Consider the following 19706-nt stretch of genomic DNA (forward strand, 5'->3'; position numbering starts at 1 on the left):
TCATGGCTGATCTGATCATGGACTCAGCTCCACTTTCCTGCCCGCTCCCCATAACCCTTTATTCCCTTATCACTCAAAAATCTGTCTATCTCCGCCTTAACTATATTCAATGACCCAGCTTCCACAGTTCTCAGGGGCAGAGAATTCCTTAGATTTACAACCCTCTGAGAGAAGAAATTCCTCTTCATCTCAGTTTAAAATGGGCGGCCCCTTATTCTAAGACTATTTCCCCTATGAGTAGAATTATCTTCTCTGCATGCACCTTGTCAAGCCCCCTCATTATCTTATAAGTTTCAATAAGATCACCTCTCATTTTTCTGAACTCCAATGAGTAGAGGCCTAACCTACTCAACCTATCTTCATAAGTCAACCCCCTCATCTCCGGAATCAACCTAGTGAACCTACGTTACTGGACTAGTAATCCAGAGACGCGAGTTCAAATCCCACCACGGCAGCTAGGAATTTAAATTCAGTTCAATAAATTTGGAACTAAAAAGCTAGTGTCAGTAATGGAAATTATCGGATTGTTGGAACTGGTTCACTAATGTCCTTCAGCGAAGAAAATCTGCCGGTCTGGCCTATATGTGACTCCAGACCCATAGCAATGTGGTTGGCTCTTAACTGCTGTCTGAAATGGCCTCGCTTGCCACTCAGTTGTACCAAACTTCTATGACTGTGAGCACGAACAACGAATGTTTATTAACTTTAGCATCTGTACCTTTAACAACTTTAACATTTTAGTTGAACCATTTCAACTGTAATTTTTTCAGAGAAAGTTAATTACCGTATTTGTTTTTACTCGTTCATGGGATGTGGGCGTCGCTGGCAATGCCAGTATTTATTACCCATCCCTAATTGCCTTTGAGAAAGTGGTGGTGAGCCGCCTTCTTGAACCGCTGCATTCCTTGTGGTGAAGGTACTCTCACAGTGCTGTTAGGGAGGGAGTTCCAGGATTTTGACCCAGCGATGATGAAGGAACCGCGATATATTTCCAAGTCAGGAGGGTGTGTAACTTGGAGGGGAACCTGCAGGTGATGGTGTTCCCATGTGCCTGCTGCCCTTGTTCTTCTAGGTGGTAGAGGTTGTGGGTTTGGGAGGTGCTGCCGAAGAATCTGTGCCGAGGTGCTGCAGTGCATCTTGTAGACGGTACACACTGCAGCCACGGTGTGCCGGTGGTGGATGGGATGCCAATCAAGCAGGCTGTAAGTGGAAACTATTCCATTATACTCCTGACTTGTGCCTTATAGGTGTTGGAAAGGCTTTGGGGAGTCATGAGGTGAGACACTTGCCGCAGAAAATACCCAGCCTCTGACCCGCGCTTGTTGCCACAGTATTTATGTGGCTGGTCCAGTTAATTTTCTGGTCAATGGTGACCCCCAGGATGTTGATGGTGGGGAATCGGCGACGGTAATGTCGGTGAATATCGAAGGGAGGTGGTTAGACTCTCGCTTGTTGGAGATGGTCATTGCCTGGCACTTGTGTGGTATAAATCTTACTTGCCACTTATCAGCCCAAGCCTGACTGTCGTCCAGGTCTTGCTGCACGCGAGCATGGACTGCTTCATTTTCTGAGAAGTTGCAAATGGAACTGAACACTGCAATTATTAGGGAACATCCCCACTTCTGACCATTTTATGGAGGGAAGGTCATTGATGAAGCAGCTGTAGATGGTTGGGCCCAGGACACAGCCCTGAGGAACTCCTGCAGCTGAGATGTTTGACCTCCAACAACCACAACCATCTTCCTTTGTGATAGGTATGACTCCAGCCTGTGGAGAGTTTTGCCCCTGATTCTCATTGACTTCAATTTTACTGGGGCTCCTTGATGCCACACTCGGTCAAATGCTGCCTTGATGTCAAGGACAGTCACTCTCACCTCACCTCTGGAAGTCAGCTCTTTTGTCCATGTTTGGACCAAGGCTGTAATGATGTTTGGAGCCAAGTGGTCCTGGCGGGACCCGAACTGAGCATCAGTGAGCAGGTTATTGATGAGGAAGTGCCGTTTGATAGCACTGTTGATGACAGCTTCTATCACTTTGCTGATGATTGAGAGTAGACTGATGGAGCAGTAATTGGCCTGGTTAGATTTGTCCTGCTTTTTGTGGTCAAGGCATACCTGGGCAGTTTTCCACATTGTCGGGTAGATGCCAGTGTTATAGCTGTACTGGAACAGCTTGTCTAGAGGCACGGCTAGTTCTGGAGAACAAGTCTTCAGCACGACAGCCGGGATGTTGTTGGGCCATCGCCTTTGCTGTATCCAGTGCGCTCAGCCGTTTCTTGATATCACGCGGATCGAATTAGCTGGCTTCTGTGATGGTGGCGAGCTCAGGAGAAGGCTGATATGGATCATCCACTCAACACTTCTGGCTGAAGATGGTTGCAAATGCTTCAGCCTTGTCTTTTGCACATGCGTGCTGGGCTCCGCCATCATTGAGGATGGAAATATTCATGGTGCCTCCTCCACCTCCTGCTAGTTGTTTAATTGTCCACCACCATTCAAGGCTGGATGTGGCAGGACTGGACTGTAGAGAAGATCATGTGATTAAGTTGGATTGTGGGTGTTGGTTTTAAATTGAATCTATTCTGAATAATCCAATTCTCTTGTGGCTTTTGCAATAGGAGGCTATCTAGTTGTTAGAAGTGGAATATTTGTATAAACTATTGAAAGTCTATTACAGTCACACAAGAAGATAAATCTTAAGATGATTGTGCTTTCTTAACATGACAGGGCCTTCCCAGTGAAAAATTCAGTCTGTTTAATTATTTACAGAGTATTTCAGCTCTTTCCCACAGTTCAGAGTTCGCTAGTAGTTTAGAGCCAGCACAACCAGTCCTGTTATAACACAAGGTCCAAGCAAATCTATCTTTGTTGATTGTGGAGGCGCGACAAAGGATTTTTAAAACAGAACTTGTTTAGATAGTGAAGAAAAATTTTCGAAATGTTTACCATTTTTGTATGCAGTGATAAAAATGTTTAGCTTGCTAACTTCATAATTGGTTAAATCCAATGCTAAAATTCCAATTAGAGGTTACAGCGATGATAGGAACGTGTTCTGCATACGTTATCACTGTGCCAGTGAGAGAGACACATAACTGAGAGTTTCCAGAGGTTACTTTTTTAGGACTTTCTCATGCGTGATAAGGTCCCAAAGGTTAAGTCAGAAGCTCTTCTAGTAAAACATTTTTCTTCCATTTATTTTTAGCCGCACTTTGATGTGATTCATGGTGTATGTAAGGACAGCAACACCAGAAAATAATAATGTTATTTAATTACCACGAAACACTATCTCAACTGGAATTATCCATTGTGCATCTCCTGAGCCTAGTTCTTGCCAGTTCTAACATCCCTGTAGAGCAAATGATGACATGAATTGCTGCTTTCTCTTGTATTTGTTTTTACATGTTGCGTAAGCAGAATACACAATGGCAACCAGCAGGATATCAAAGACGGGATTTTCTGCCTAACTTCATGCTGCTAATGGGGCAGAGGTCTGTTGTGCTGGATCGCCACCTACTCTAACACACTTCCCATTTTTGGCTGTAATTTTTAGCAGCCACAAGAAGTGCCCACCTCAAACTGGTGCCACCATAATTTAAATATTAATTTATGTTGAGGGTCTGTGCACCACTTCCCAATGCTCTGACATGCAAGACACTAGAAGTTAATCATGTCCATGTGAAATGTTTATCCTGGATTAATAGCACTGGTAAGAAAGAAAATAATAAACTGGCATTTATATAGCGCCTTTCACAACCTCAGGACGTCCCGAAGCATTTTGCTCCCAATTAAATACTTTTGTAGTGTAGGTACTGTTGTAGGAAAACTACTAATCTATCTATCCGCCCCGCTAATGTTTGGTTGATATGTTGCCTGCCTCTTCAGTTGTGATCTGTTACTATTATTTGTAAATTAAATTTGAGCCAATCAGGTACGTGTGGTGCATACTTTGAATGTCAAGTGTTGGCACTTGAAGAATGACACTTGAAGTGTGACAAACAGAGATTTATATAAATACTAGGCAATGTCGTTTGAAGTTGTACCCCGTACTTCAGTATCCAATGTCTTTGTGGTGCTGTCTCTATCTCTTTCTCTTCTCTTCTGTTTCTTTCTCTTTAATTGTTTTTGCTTCTCTCTCTGTCTTTTTCCTTTCCTTTGGATGGGTGGTGGTTTGTGGTGTGGTGGAGAAAGCTGTAGGCTGCCTTTGGCATGGGGTTGGGGAAATGATATGCAAGTGCGCATGTGTATAAATGACAGCGACAGTGAGAAAGAGAAATGACTTCTGATTACATACCTGTTGCAGCTTTAGTTTTTTTATATATATATATATATATATATATCTACATATATGTCTAGAAACGCTGTCTGATTAAATGTCCCATGCTACACTGCATATATTAGCCACAGTGACACTGAAGCATATGGGTAACATACTCTAGTAATCAGTAAGCTTATTTAAAAATGTGTTACTTTACACTTTCCTGGAACATGAAAGCTCACACTGCACTTCATTCACAAACAACAATGACACCACAGCATATGGTGACGTGTTGCTGCGCACGGAAACAATTTTTTGGCTGCATTGAGACTAACAGACCTGTAGCTAGAGCTTTTCTGTAAGAGATGTGTATCGGAGGCAAACGGGTTGAAGTGTTGCAGTGAGGTGCCACAAGAAACATGCGACAAGTAGCGGTAAAATCGTAACATTTCTGGTTAATTTTTCTTTGTCGGCAGAGAGCTGTCGATGCAGAGCAGGTCAATGTTTTTCACGGTTTTACCACACAGTTGTGATATCAAGCACTGCCAGATAAGGTGTAGCCCAGGACAGATGCAGCGCACAGTCGCCTCGACTCTACCTTGACCTCGAAAGAACACCAGTACAGCACGAGGGTCAATCTTTTCAAATTCTGTGCTAACAAACCTAATGGCCTCCCTGACCGAGTTTACCAAACTAAACACAAAATCGAGAGGTTAGTACAATGATATGAAAATCACCCTGCACCATTACTGGACTTGCTGTCATCTGCCTATATGCTCCCCACAATTAATAAATCTCAAACATTTGACAGAGAGAAAAACATGATGATGTGCTCTCAAGGTACCCAACCTGGTTATTGCTGACTGAAATTGATCTTTACATAGCATTAAAGCAGTAGCATCTCTGTTCCGAAGAGCCACCCAGCATCTGCGCAAGAGACCATTAATGCAAATGAGACATGTTATTCACTTACAGTATCTGATGCCCTTCTTTGTGTTGTTGCAGGGTTCATGTCTGATCAACCTTTCGGATCCCAGTTCATGTGCAGTGTTGTAGCATCTCATGTCAGCCACCTTCCACAGACAAACCTCAGCTTTGTTTGGATCGCTCCACCTGCAGGAACAGGCTGTGTGAATTTTATGTGAGTAAACATTTATCGTAAGGAGCGGCAGTGAATGCAGTCGGCTCCATATACTGAATTGAATTAAACTCTTCTTGGCGGCATTGAATTAATTAGTTGTATTTAATAGCTTTATTTTCTAATAGTATAAAACAAACAGCAATTGGTTGTTGAATTCAAGACTCATTAAGGTGGAATTTTGGGGATCTAAATTTAACATTGTTGCGCCTGTTTTATGGACCTAAAACAGATAACCAATTGGGCAAGGCACAGTCCCGTGCCCAATCTGCATTGAGTGTTCGGTTCACTGCTAAATTGGTCAGGGCCTTTATTTAGGCGGCCTTGGTGGCCTGCCTCCACACCCACCCCCGACCCCCACCCTTTTAATCAACTACCACTTCTCCCACGCCTCCCGATCCCAGACATATCTCTTAGCCTCGGACCGAGTAATTGGTAAGGCCCCGACAGTCGAGCTGTGTCAGGGCACCTGATTGGGGCCTGCAACTCAGCTGATGTATTCTGATGAGACCTGAGGATGAATTTCATTCCATTTTCGGGCCTCACTCGATTTGGGGCACGATGGAATTTATCCTCCCAACTGTCCGCAATCGGCGAAAAGGAGCAGGAGGACCCATTTAAAGTGGAACAGCTCGATAATTCCTGCTCCGTTCACGCTGGTATTGGCGACAGATGAAGGACTGCACTGGTATTTTAACCCTCTCCTGAGCAGGGTGCCCGCCATGGCAATAACTAGGGCAGTAGGCAGGGCTTTAAACTAATGAAGGCGGGGTGGGAGGATTCAAGAAAGAGTACATTTAAAAACAGCAAGATAAATGTCAGGCTGAAGAGCGGAGCAGGGTAAAAAATAATCTGAGTGGGTCAGGAAGGGACAGAGAGAGTAACAAAGATAATAGGGCATCAGTGACTAAGATGACATCAGGGAACAATAGAAAAAAGTCAAAGCTTAAAGGCACTACATCTGAATGCGTGAAGCATTCGCAAGAAAATAGATGAATTAATAGTGCAGATAGAAATGAATAGGTTTGATCTAATAGCCATTACGGAGACGTGGTTGTAAAATGACCTAGGTTGGGAACTAAATATTCCAGGATACTTAACTTTTAGAAGAGATAGGCAAAATGGAAAAGGAGGACGGGTAGCCCTGATAATAAAGGATAGGATAAAGACAGTAGAGGGAAAGGATCTTAGCTCGGAAAATCAAGAGATAGAATCAGTTTGGTTGGAGCTACAAAACAGCAAGGGGCAGAAAACATTGGTGGGAGTTGTTTATAGACCCCCAAACAGCAGTTGTATTGTAGGGCAGAGTATACATCAGGAAATTAGAGGTGCATGTAACAAGGATAATACAGTAATCATGGGGGGACTTTAATCTACATATAGACTGGGCAAACCAAATTTGCTGTAATAGTGTAGAGGAAGAATTAATGGAATGCATACGATAGTTTTCGAGATCAGTATGTTGAGGAACCAACAAGGGGACAGGCTAATTTAGATCTAGTATTGTGCAATGAGAAAAGGTTCATTAATAAGCTTAGAGTAAAGGGGCCTTTAGGAAAGAGAGACCATAATATGTTAGAATTTTATACAAGAGAAGTTAAAAATAATATTCGATCAAAGGAAGACGCTTATAATGTTGCCAACAAGAGTAGTAAACCTGAGAACGGGGAGAATTCTAAAATTTAGCAAAGGAGGACCAAGAAATTGATAAAGAAAGGGAAAATAGAATGAGAGTAAACTAGCGAGAGACATAGAAACAGACTGTAAAAGCTTCTATAGGTATGTAAAAAGGAAAAGATTAGCAAAAGTAAATGTGGGTCCCTTACAGGCTGAGACAGGAGAAATTATAATGGGGAATAAGGAAATGGCAGAGAAATTAAATAAATACTTTGTGTCTGTCTTCAAGTAAGAAGATGCAAAAAACTTGCCAGAAATAATGGAGAACCAAGGGTCTAGTGGGAATGAGGAACTGAAAGAAATTGGTATTATTAAAAATATGGTACTGGAAAAATTAATGGGACTACATCCTAGGGTTTTGAAAGAGGTAGCTATAGAAATAGTGGATGCATTGGTAGTCACCTTCCAAAATTCTAGAACAGTTCTCGCGGATTGGAAGGTAGAAAATGTAACCCCACTATTTAAGAAAGGAGGGAAAGAGAAAATGGGGAACTACAGACCAGTTAGCCTGACATCAGTGGTGGGGAAAATGCTAGAATCTATTATTAAGGACGTGGTAAAAGGGCACTTAGAAAATAATAATAAGATTGGGCAGAGTCAACATGGATTTACAAAAGAAAATCATGTTGAGAAATCGGTGGAGAGTTTTTTGAGGTTGTAACTAGCAGAATAGATAAGGGTGAACCAGTGAATATGGTATATTTGGATTTTCAGACGACATTCGATAAGGTGCCACACAAGAGATTATTGAACAAAATTAAGGCGCATGGGATTGGGGATAATATACTAGCGTGGATTGAGGATTGGTTAACTGACAGAAACTGAGAGTATGAATAAACGGTTCATTTTCAGGTTGGCAGACTGTAACTAGTGGGGTGCCGCAAGGATCGGTGCTTAGGCCTCAGCTATTCACAATCTGTATCAATGATTTGGAGGAGGGGACCAAATGTAATATATCCAAGTTTGCTGATGATACAAAGCTAGGTGGGAATGTAAGTTGTGAGGAGGATGCAAAGAGGCTTCAAGGGGATAGAGACAGGCTAAGTGAATGGGCAAGAACTTGGCAAATGGAATATAGGGCCCAAGTTTCGGGCCGCGCCTCAGATGGCGCAGCCCGGACCTGGACGCCCGTTTTTCGCGCCAGAAAGTACACCTAAAAAAAACGTACCTATTCTCCGGCTCCCTGGAGGCCCTCTGGAGCTGGGCGTGGCGCAGCACGAGCTGTAGGGGGCGGAGCCAGGTCCCTGCGCTGAAAACAGTGCCGGGACCTCTGCACATGCGCGCTACAGTGGGCGCGCATGTGCAGTAGCTCCAGGCGCTCAAAACTGTGGGAGGGGCCCGAAGCACGCAGCCCCTAGCCCGGGCCGAATGGCCTCACTGGGGCTGCGTGAATAAGGCTGCCTCCCACCCGACTCAACCCCCGCTCTCTTCACCCCCCCACCCCCGGACCTCTGCGGCTCTCCCCACCCCCCCCCCCAGACCTCCGCGACTCTCTTCCCCCCCTCCCCCCCCCCAGACGTCCACGACTCTTTCTCCCCCCCCCCGCGACTCTTCCCCACCCCCCCCCCCGGACCTCCGCAACTCTCTCTCTCCCCCCCCGACCTCTGCGACTCTTTCCCCCACCCCCCCCCCCCCCCCGGACCTCCGCCCGAGACCCGACGCCACCTACCTGTAAATCCAGCCCGAGGTCTTGGGCCCGGCCGTTCAGCTTCCTTCTCTCCCTTCCCCCCCCCCCCCCATCTCCTTCCCTCCCTCCCTCCCTCCTATCTCCTTCCCTCCCTCCCTCCCTCCTATCTCCTTCCCTCCCTCCCTCCCTCCTATCTCCTTCCCTCCATTCCTCACCCCTCTCTCCTTCCCTCCCTCCCTCCTCTCTCCTTCCCTCACTCCCTCCTCTCTCCTTCTCTCCCTCCCTCCCTCCTCTCTCTCTCCCTCCCTCCTCCCTCCTCCCTCCTCCCCTCCCTCCCTCCCTCCTCCCCTCCCTCCCTCCCTCCTCTCTCCTTCCCTCCCTCCCTCCCTCCTCTCTCCTTCCCTCCCTCCCTTCCTCCCTCCTCTCTCCTTCCCTCCCTCCCTCCTCTCTCCTTCCCTCCCTCCCTCCTCTCTCCTTCCCTCCCTCCCTCCTCTCTCCTTCCCTCCCTCCCTCCTCTCTCCTTCCCTCCCTCCCTCCCTCCTCTCTCCTTCCCTCCCTCCTCCCTCCTCTCTCCTTCCCTCCCTCCCTCCCTCCTCTCTCCCTCTCTCCCTCCCTCCTCTCTCCCTCTCTCCCTCCCTCCCTCCTCTCTCCCTCCTTCCCTCCCTCCTCTCTCCTTCCCTCCCTCCTCTCTCCTTCCCTCCCTCCTCTCTCCTTCCCTCCCTCCCTCACTCCTCCCTCACTCCTCTCTCCCTCCCTCCCTCCCTCCCTCCCTCCTCTCTCCTTCTCTCCTTCCCTCTTTCCCTCCCTCCCTCCTCCTCTCTCCTTCCCTCCCTCCCTCCCTCCTCCTCCTCTCCTTCCCTCCTTCCCTCCCTCTCTCCTTCCCTCCCTCTCTCCTTCCCTCCCTCTCTCCTTCCCTCCCTCTCTCCTTCCCTCCCTCCCTCCCTCTCTCCTTCCCTCCCTCCCTCCCACCCCCCACCCCCTTCTCCCCCTCCCCACCCTGTCAGAAACACAGACAGAGAGTGAGAGATACACACACAGACAGACAGAAAGATAGAGACACTGACAGAGACACACTGGGGGGGGGGGGCATCCCAGCATGCTGTTGGAGGACTCCCGGTGCTGCAGTTGGTAAGTAGAAAATGTTTTTTTATTGATTTTTTACATTTTTTATCAATTTTTTTTGATTGATTTATTGGTTGATTTATTGATGTATTTATCATTTATTATTGATGATGGCTAATTATTTGTAAAACTGAAGTGTTTAATGTTTGTAAACTTCCCTTTTAAACCCTCCCCCCCATTCCCTACGCCTAATTTGTAACCTACGCCTGATTTTCTTAAGTGTAAAAAAGGTTTTTTCGAACGTACAAAAATCTTCATTTACTCCATTCTAAGTTAGTTTGAAGTAAGTTTTCACTGCCGAAACTTTGAAAACAGGCGCAAGTGGCCGGACACGCCCCCCAAAAAATTCTGTTCCAAAGTGAAACTGTTCTAACTGACTAGAACTGGAGCAAACTAAATGCCGAGAATTCAAATTTCTAAGATACTCCATTCTAAACCAATTGCTCCAAAAAAACAGGAACAACTCAGGCCGAAACTTGGCCCCATAATGTGGAAAAATGTGAAGTTATCCACTTTGGTAGGAAAAATAGAAAAGCAGTGTATTTTTTAAATGGTGAGAGATTGGGAAATGTTGGTGTTCAGAGGGACCTGGGTGACCTTGTATACGAATCACTGAAAGTTAACATGCAGGTACAGCAAGCAATTAAAAAATCAACTGGTATGTTGGCCTTTATTACAAGATTTGAGTATTATACACTTGGCATACCAAGAGAAACAGCTCGAAGGGAGCAGCTCAGCCCAAACACCAACCCAGCTGAAAACAAGAAGTAGAAAGAAGCAAAATCAAAGTGTGACGTCACAGGAAAGAAGGGAAGTGAGTGGTCGGTGAGTTCTTCTCTCTTTTCTGGGGCATTTGTTTGAATTAAGAGCTGGGACTAAAAACAAAACTTGAAAACTTAATTATTTAAATACATTAGGAAGGGACAGGGGATGTGTTACTGCTGTTGCATGTGGGAGCTGGTTGACCCCATTGAGGTCCACGGCGACCACATCAGCAGTAAGTGTCTACAGCTCGAGGAACTTCGGCTCCGCATTGAAGAGCTGGAGTCCGAGCTGCAGGCACTCCGACACATCAGGGAGGGGGAGAGTTACCTGCTCCAGGAAGTAGTCACACCAATTAGATTAATTAATTCAGATTTTGTCTGTGGAGGGTGCGACTACGAGTGAGGAAGGTATGGGGACTCAGGTTGGAGTGATGGAGGAGCCTCGACCCTTGCTCTTGTCCAACAGATTCGAGGCTCTTACTCCCTGTGTGGACGAGAGCAGCGACTGCAGGGAGGATGAGCAAACTGACCCCATGGTACAGGGGGCCATTCAGGTTGGGGGAGTGAAAAGAAGTATTGTAGTGGTAGAGGATGGTATCATTAGCGGGATAGATAGGTTTCTCTGCAGCCGTGAGCATATGTCCCGGAGGCTGTGTTGCCTGCCCGGTGCCAGGGTTAAAGACGTCTCCTCTGGGCTGGAGAGGAACTTGGAGTGGGAGGGGGAAGATCCAGTTGTCATGGTCCACGTTGGTACCAACGACATAGGTAGGACAAACAAAGAGGTTCTGCAGAGCTGGTATGAGCAGCTAGGGGCCAACTTAAAAAGCAGAACCACAAAGGTAATAATCTCTGAATTAATACCCAAGCCATGAACAAATTTACATAGGGTAAATAAGATCAGAGAGTTAAACACGTGGCTCAAAGACTGGTGTGGGAGAAATGGGTTTTGGTTCGTGGGGCACTAGCACCAGTGCTGGGATACGAGGGAGCTGTTCCGATTGGACGGGCTCCACTTAGACCGTGCTGGGACTAGGGTCCAGGCGAATCAAATAACTCGGGCTGTAGAGAGAGCTTTAAACTAATTAGTGGAGGGAGGGTTCAGGTGAGCAAAAATTTAAAAAGTCAAAGAATAAAGAGAAGGCAATAGAGCAGGGTAGCACTGGGAGAAATAAAACCAGAGCATGACAGGAAGGGACAGAATGTATAAACATAAAAGTAAATCAGAAAGTGGGGTCAAAGCAGGAAAAAAAAGGTAAAATTTTTTTTAAAGCTTTTTATCTGAATGCATGTAGCATTCGTAACAAAATAGATGAGTTGACGGCACAAATAGATACAAATGGGTATGATCTGATAGGCATTACAGAGACATGGTTGCAAGGTGACCAAGATTGGGAACTCAATATTCTGGGGTATTTGACAATTCGGAAGGACAGACAGAACGGAAAAGGAGGTGAGCTCTGTTAATAAAGGATGAGATCAGTGCGTTAATGAGAAACAATAGTGGCTCAGAAGATCAAGATGTTGAATCAGTTTGGGTGGAGCTAAGTAATAATAAGGGGAAAAAGTCGCTGGTGGGCATAGTCTATAGGCCCCCTAACAGTAGCTACACTGTTGGACGGAGTATAAATCAAGAAATAATGGAGGCTTGTAAAAAAGGAACGGCAATAATCATGGGCGATTTTAACCTTCATTTTGATTGGACAAAGCAAATTGGCCAGGGTAACCTTGAGGAAGAGTTCATAATGTATCCGGGATAGTTTCCTTAAACAGTACGTTGCGGAACCAACCAGGGAGCAGGCTATCTTAGATCTGGTACTCTCCTAGTAAAGGATTCTCCAGGAATGAGTGACCATAACATGGTTGAATTTCAAATTCAGTTGGAGGGTGAGAAAGTTGGATCTCAAACCAGTGCCCTAAGCTTAAATAAAGGAGACTATAAAAGTATGAAGGCGGCGTTGGCTAAAGTGGACTGGGAAAATAGATTAGAGTGTGGGAGGGTTGGTGAGCACTGGCAGATATTTCATAACTCTCAACAAAAATATATCCCAATGAGAAGGAAAGACTAAGAGAAGGGATAACCATCCGTGGCTAACTAAGGAAAGAAGAGATGGTATCAAATTGAAAACAAGGGCATACAATGTGGCCAAGACTCATCATCATAGGCAGTCCCTCGGAATCGAGGAAGACTTGCTTCCAATCCTGAAGTTAATTCTTTGGTGGCTGAACAGTCCAATACGAGAGCCACAGACTCTGTCACAGGTGGGATGGACAGTCATTGAGGGAAGGGGTGGGTGGGACTGGTTTGCCGCACGCTCTTTCTGCTGCCTGCGCTTGATTTCTGCACACTCTCCGCGTTGAGACGCAAAGTGCTCAGCGCCCTCCCAGATGTACTCTTCACTTAAGGCGGTCTTTGGCCAGGAACTCCCAGGTGTCAGAGGGGATGTTGCACTTTATCAGGGAAGCTTTGAGGGCGTCCTTGTAATGTTTCCGCTGCCCACTTTTGGCTCGTTTGCCGTGAAGGAGTTCCGCATAGAACACTTGCTTTGGGAGTCTCGTGTCTGGCATGCGAACTATGTGGCCTGCCCAGCGGAGCTGATCGAGTGTGGTCAGTGCTTCAATGCTGGGGATGTTAGACTGGATGAGGATGCTGATGTTGGTGCACCTGTCCTCCCAGGGGATTTGTAGGATCTTGCGGAGACATTGTTGGTGATATATCTCCAGCGACTTGAGGTATCTAATGTACATGGTCCATGCCTCTGGCCATGACGAGTGGGAGGCCAGAGGATTGGGAAACTTTTAAAAGCCAGCAAAGAACGACGAAAAAATGATAGCGGGAAGATAGATTATGAAAGTAAACTAGCACGAAATATAAGAACAGATAGTAAGCGTTTCTACAGGTACATAAAAAGGTAAAGAGTAGCTAAAGTAAATGTTGGTCCCCAAGAAGATTAGACTGGGAATTAATAATGGGGAACAGGGAAATGGCAGAAACTTTGAACAAATATTTTTTATCTGTCTTCACAGTAGAAGACATTAAAAACATCCCAATAGTGGATAATCAAGGGGCTATAGGGAGGGAGGAATTTAATACAATCACTATCACTAAAGAAGTAGTACTCGGTAAAATAATGTGACTAAAGTCGGACAAGTCTCCTGGACCTAATGGCTTGCATCCTAGGGTCCTAAAAGAAGTGGCTGCAGAGATAGTGGAATGCATTAGTTGTAATCTACCAAAATTCCCTGGATGCTGGAGAGGTCCCAGTGGATTGTTAAACCGCAAATGTAATGCCCCTATTTAAAAAAGGAGGCAGACAGAAAGCAGGAAACTATAGACCGGTTAGCCTAACATCTGTCATTGGGAAAATGCTGGAATCCATTATTAAGAAAGCAGTAGCCGGACATTTGGAAAAGCATAATTCAATCAAACAGAGTCAGCATGGTTTTATGAAAGGAAAATCCTGTTTGACAAATTTGCTGGAGTTCTTCGCGGGTGTAACGTGCAGGGTGGATAAGGGGGAACCAGTGGATGTGGTGTATTTGGATTTCCAGAAGGCATTTGATAAGGTGCCACATAAAAGGTTACTGTACAAGATAAAAGTTCACGGGGTTGAGGGTAATATATTAGCATGGATAGAGGATTGGCTAACTAACAGAAAACAGAGAGTCGGGATAAATGGGTCATATTCCGGTTGGCAAACAGTAACTAGTGGGGTGCCACAGGGATCGGCGCTGGGGCCTCAACTATTTACAATCTATATTAATGACTTGGATGAAGGGACCGAGTGTAATGTAGCTACGTTTGCTGATGATACAAAAATGGGTGGGAAAGCAAATTGTGAGGAGGGCACAAAAAATCTACAAATCTATAGACAGGCCAAGTGAGTGGACAAAAATGTAGCAGGTGGAGTACAATGTGTGAAAATGTGAGATTATCCACTTTGGCAAAAAAAAATAGAACAGCAAATTATAATTTAAATGGAGAAAAATTGCAAAGTGCTGCAGTACAGAGAGACCTGGGGTCCTTGTGCATGAAACACAAAAGGTTAGTATGCAGCTACAGCAAGTAATCAGGAAGGCAAATGGAGTGTTGGCCTTTATTGCAAGGGGATGGAGTATAAAAGCAGAGAAGTCCTACTACAACTGTACAGGGTATTGGTGAGGCCACAGCTAGAGTACTGTGTACAGTTTTGGTCTCTGTATTTAAGGAAGGATATACTTGCATTGGAGCTGTTCAAAGAAGATTCACTAAGTTGATTCCGGAGAGGACTTTTGAAGATAGGTTGAGTAGGTTGGGCCTATACTCATTGGCGTTCAGAAAAATGAGAGGTGATCTTATCGAAACATATAAGATAATGAGGGGGCTCGACAAGGTGGATGCAGAGAAGATGTTTCCCCTGGCCGGGGAGTCTAGAACCAGGGGTCACAGTCTCAGAATAAGGGGTCGGCCATTTAGGACTGAGATGAGGAGAAATTTCTTCACTCAGAAGGTGGTGAACCTTCGGAATTCTCTACCCCAGAGGGCTGTGGAAGCTCAGTCGTTGAGTATATTCAAGACAGAGATTGATAGATTTTTGGATATTAAGGGAATCAAGGGATATGGGGATAGTACAGGCAAGTGGAGTTGAGGTAAAAAATCAGCCATGATCTCGTTGAATGGTGGAACAGGCTCGAGGGGCTTGAATGGCCTCCTGCTCCTATTCCTTCTGTTCTTATGGCTGCCCTGCCAGGTAACGCCGTTGGCAAGCCAGTGAAGGCAAGTTTCTTTTATATAAAAACTTTCCTTGGTTCTACCATGAGTAGCAGAAGTTCTCCTTTCTGCCCCTCAAAGAACGTCTGGGCCTCTGCTACCCAGTGCTCCCCAGACGTGAGTTATCCGTAACACTCCCCCACCCCCTAGGCTGTTGGCAGCCTTTACCCAATGTCGTCGGGCAGCCTTGGAGCTGCCCGATCCGCCAGCTGCTGCTTTCCAGAAATGACCAAGCAGCTGACTGATGCCATTCAAATAGGCAGATAAATTCTGCTGGGCATTTGCCTCAAACTCCCAGGCGAGGATGACATCTGCTCCCGCCGGCTTCCCGCTGGTAAGTGATATCAGCTCTGTTGTGTTTGCTTCTATTCCAACACATTCCTTTCCAGGAGACCAATACTGCAGAACTTCTTCAAACAAAGTTTCCCTCATCTACTGTCAGACATGTCTAAAAGATGAAGGACTAGTCCCAAATCCCCCTGAGTGATATTGTGTTAGATAGCACTTAGATTTCATGGGTCAGTTCATTTGCATCTTTGTTCACAGATCCAGGTGCAGATATAGGGGTACATTAGTGGTAGGAGTGGAAATGTGAGTGTGTGAAATTTAAAGTGATGAAGACACAATAGGAAGACAGAAGTTCTGAAAGCATTTAGAAAGGCTCTAAAGATATTTCAATCCATTAACAGTCTTTGCCAAGGCAAAAAGACAAAGGATTAAGAAATGACAGATAGAAGTGAAGGCAATAGAAGCCCGATGTATAGGCTTGCGACTGCAACTGACTGTTTCTGTCATTTGCTCTGTCAGCCCTATGGTGCATGCTAGCAGTAAGTGTCCTCAGAGCAGATGGCACAGCTCGGCATCTAACTCTCTACCGACCCAGACTCCGTGAGGAAAATCTCCACAACTGTTACCAGTGCAACAATACCTGAAATAAAGGTTGGTGGCATTTTGGCAGATGCAGCCTATCGGGCTTTGCTGCTTGGTCACCCTGGTGTGCCTTCTTGCATGCAACACCACACAAAGCATGGCACGCTGTGATTGGGATGCTTCTGAAGAACCAATATAGTTCAGTCAGGCCTTCACATTTATCAGTAACTGCTGCCCCAGCCTACATTGAGAGTTAGAACCATCCACAGGCATGACTCCTCAGCCAAAGTGTACTTCGGTCAACTACAGGTGGTGGCGTGCTATGGATACCAGTGGATAGGCAAAGAGTGCCTCTTGAGCTACCTTGAAATACCTTCAAGAATCCTCCTTTTCCTCCCAGCACTTCACTTTGGGTGATTCCCATTGGGAAACCCATTGATGGTTGTAATTGTGCTGCAAAACAAAAAGAAAAATAATTAGCACAAAGATGCATAAGAACCTATGAGCAAAAACATTTAAGATGAGCTGGAAATGGACACAAAGCAACAGAAAGTGTACTTTTAGTTTGCCGCTCCATAAATGTACTTACCTGCACTATTTGTTGCCTGACAACCCTGGATGGCAACCCTGGATGGCCAGTTACAATGAGCATTATTTACAATAAAACTTAGGAATGTGGGAAAAGACATGCGAGAACTGAAAATGGCGCTCTTGCATCATTTGTATTACAGTGAAGCTTGAAGCAGAATCTTTCACCGCTCCCCCCACCTCGGGTCCAAAAAGAGGGAATCCATGTCTTGGGCTATTTTCTGGGACAACCTGGGAAAAGGGGCTAATGATGGGGTGTTCCAATTAGGAAACAGGCTCCATTATCTCCAGCAATGTTCCCTTCCATCTGCAGTTTTCAGGCTTTTAAAACCCAAATCTGGCATCACCTCATTTTTACTTCCTGATTTGCTTCACCATCTCTTCTAGCTGTTCAACCTTGCACTGTGTCTTTCACTGTGAGCCTTGCTTCTTCAACTAGATTTCTCAATGTAAAAAGGGCCGAAAAGCAAATGACAATTCCTGAAAAAGATAATGGCTCAGAATTGCCGATGTCCCGGGTCCGTATGAAGTTTCTACGGACCCGGGAAGGCATCGGAAAAGTTGGTTTTCAGCGTACAATGCGCATGCGCTGAAAACCGGCTTTTCTGATTTGTGACAGATCATCCGCATCTCGGGAGCGAGAACATTTGTACGTGGAAGTTTGGGCTATTTACCCAAATCTTGCATGGCAAATGTCCTCAAAACTTTTGCGCCTGAAAAAGCAGGCGCATAGCCTACTTTTACAGGCATAAGAGTTAAAAAAACATAGAAAATACATGATTAAAATAAAAATTTAAAAAACACATTTATGTTAAAACCCTGCCCACTTAGATAATGTTACTTTAAACCCTAACCCCAACTTTGATTTTAAATCGGCAATTTTTTTTTCTTTAAAACACATGTGTAACATTTTTTAATTTCTATTAGTTTATTGTATGACGTGTATTTTAAATGTTTTATGTAGCGTTTGTGTGTTTTGGGCTTTTTCTCATTCATTGCAATCGGAGTTTCGTAACTTACAATGAATGAGAAAATACTTACCTGTGATTGGGTGTCCTGCGGATGTCCCGACGTGCACGCGCTGCACATCGCAGGGCGAGGAGGCCTGTGGATCAGGAGTTCCAGTGGGCGCAGCAGCTACAGGTAAGTGCGCATTTTATTTCTATTTTTTCTGGATTTACCCGTGGGAAGCCCTCCTCAGAATTTCTGCCCCAATATCACAACCAGTAATGTGGGACCAACAAGGGACCGCCGAGAGACGAGCAATAGAGCTTCCAAGAAGCCAAGGAAAGCAGCAAAGTACAAAAGGAAAAAAGAACGCGGAGCCAAAGCCTCGAGGAGACTGGCACATATCACCTGCCCAGAAGACAAATCTGGGACCACCTGTGTAGCTAGGGGATGGCATTCATTACTCATGTGGTAGCTTTATTTTTCTCCCCAAGCTTTTCACAACCCCTTCAGCTTCCTGGCAGGCAGTGAGCAGTCTACATGTGTAACAAATGAGAGAAAACAGTGAAGCATAGAAACACAAAAATTAAAGGAGTTCTAATATCTACCACAGGCATGCCTCATTGTGAATAAGCTGCAGCATTCTGGTCAGACATTTATAATGCCTTAAATCTTTGCTTGTTGTTTAATGCACTGCAGCCATCATGGGGAGTCATTTGGACTAAATCCAGGCAAACAATGTGGTATTTATAGTCTGTTTCGTGGAAGATTACAACAAAATAGTTAGTAATCTTTTGCAAAACTATTCATAGCCCATTTTATAGTCCTCAAGACACCTTTCTGTTATACGATAATGTGCCAATTTAAACAGTCCTTTAATTACTAACTTGTTTTCTAGTTTTCGACTATGTCCCAGGAAACAATGAGAATGTAATAAACTGACCAACCTATAAAACATGATGGTGTTCTAATAGCCAAGAATACAGTCCCCATAAAAGGATAAAAGAGGCCCATGCAGATGTGTATTATTATGCGTATCCACAATTGACCCTTTTAAGAGGTGAATCCATTTTCCACAATATCCACATACCTTCCTCTTGTATCACTGCAGGCCTGCTGGCCAGTCTTTAGCAGTTATGGGATTGCCTTTTATTTTTTGAGCAGTGATCTCCTGAAGCTTGCTCTCCGCAGCCCAATTCTCCACCAGTGGCAAGGATTGATCTCCAGTTTGTTCTTTGCCATGTGACAATTAGTCCTATGTCCCATCTCTGATCGATGTGTCTAACAATTGAACAGGCAAGTTGAACCATTCTTTATCCCAGTATGACAGACCTACTTCAAGTAGCAGTGATTTTTAAGATGTTGGAGCTCCCAGAGCTTGTGGAACCTAACCCATTCAACCCACTGTGGAGCAGACCTTAACACCTGTGGCAACAGAGAAGCCCTTGTTCATCATTTCTCCACAGGCCTCATTTACATTGCAAAGTCATCACCAAAGTCAGGGCTGTCATGTAACAGTCATACTTGTTATATATGTACACTATAGATATACTCTCTGTGTAGTCACTGTATAGTTGCATAAGATGGAGACTTGTTTACCGGAGGTACCATCAACAAGGTTCACACTGTATACACTATGCTGGCACCACCAGGTGGAGGCCCAGGGGTCACCTGTACACCACAGCTACCCAGGTATAAAAGGGAGTCCACCATGTGGTATCCTCACTCTGGAATTATATTAAATGGACTAAGGTCACTACAGTTCAAGTGGAATCGTGGAGTCATTATCAGAGCATCTAAAGACATAACAATTGGCGACGAGATTACAGACTTTCACGCGAAAATGGCTAACTTTGGTACGTTGCAGCTGTTCGCCGATGGGGATGATTGGGACACCCTTGTGGAGAGGGTCGACCATTTCTTCACAGCAAATGACCTGGCAGGCGATGATCCGGCCACACTGGCTGATAA

At 45.1% G+C, this 19706-nt stretch overlaps 1 protein-coding gene across 1 annotated transcript in view; it reads left to right on the forward strand.

The window, feature by feature from the left end:
• The window catches only part of LOC139277976 (reelin-like), a 411305-nt gene that overhangs the window by 70360 nt on the left and 321239 nt on the right, over positions 1-19706 (forward strand). The window contains exon 3 of the mRNA XM_070896619.1: positions 5260-5395. Within this exon, the coding sequence (XP_070752720.1) occupies positions 5260-5395 (136 nt within the window). The remainder of the gene's footprint in view (positions 1-5259; positions 5396-19706) is intronic.

Source organism: Pristiophorus japonicus, chromosome 13 (genome assembly GCF_044704955.1).
Source record: "Pristiophorus japonicus isolate sPriJap1 chromosome 13, sPriJap1.hap1, whole genome shotgun sequence".
Classification (NCBI taxonomy): domain Eukaryota; kingdom Metazoa; phylum Chordata; class Chondrichthyes; family Pristiophoridae; genus Pristiophorus; species Pristiophorus japonicus.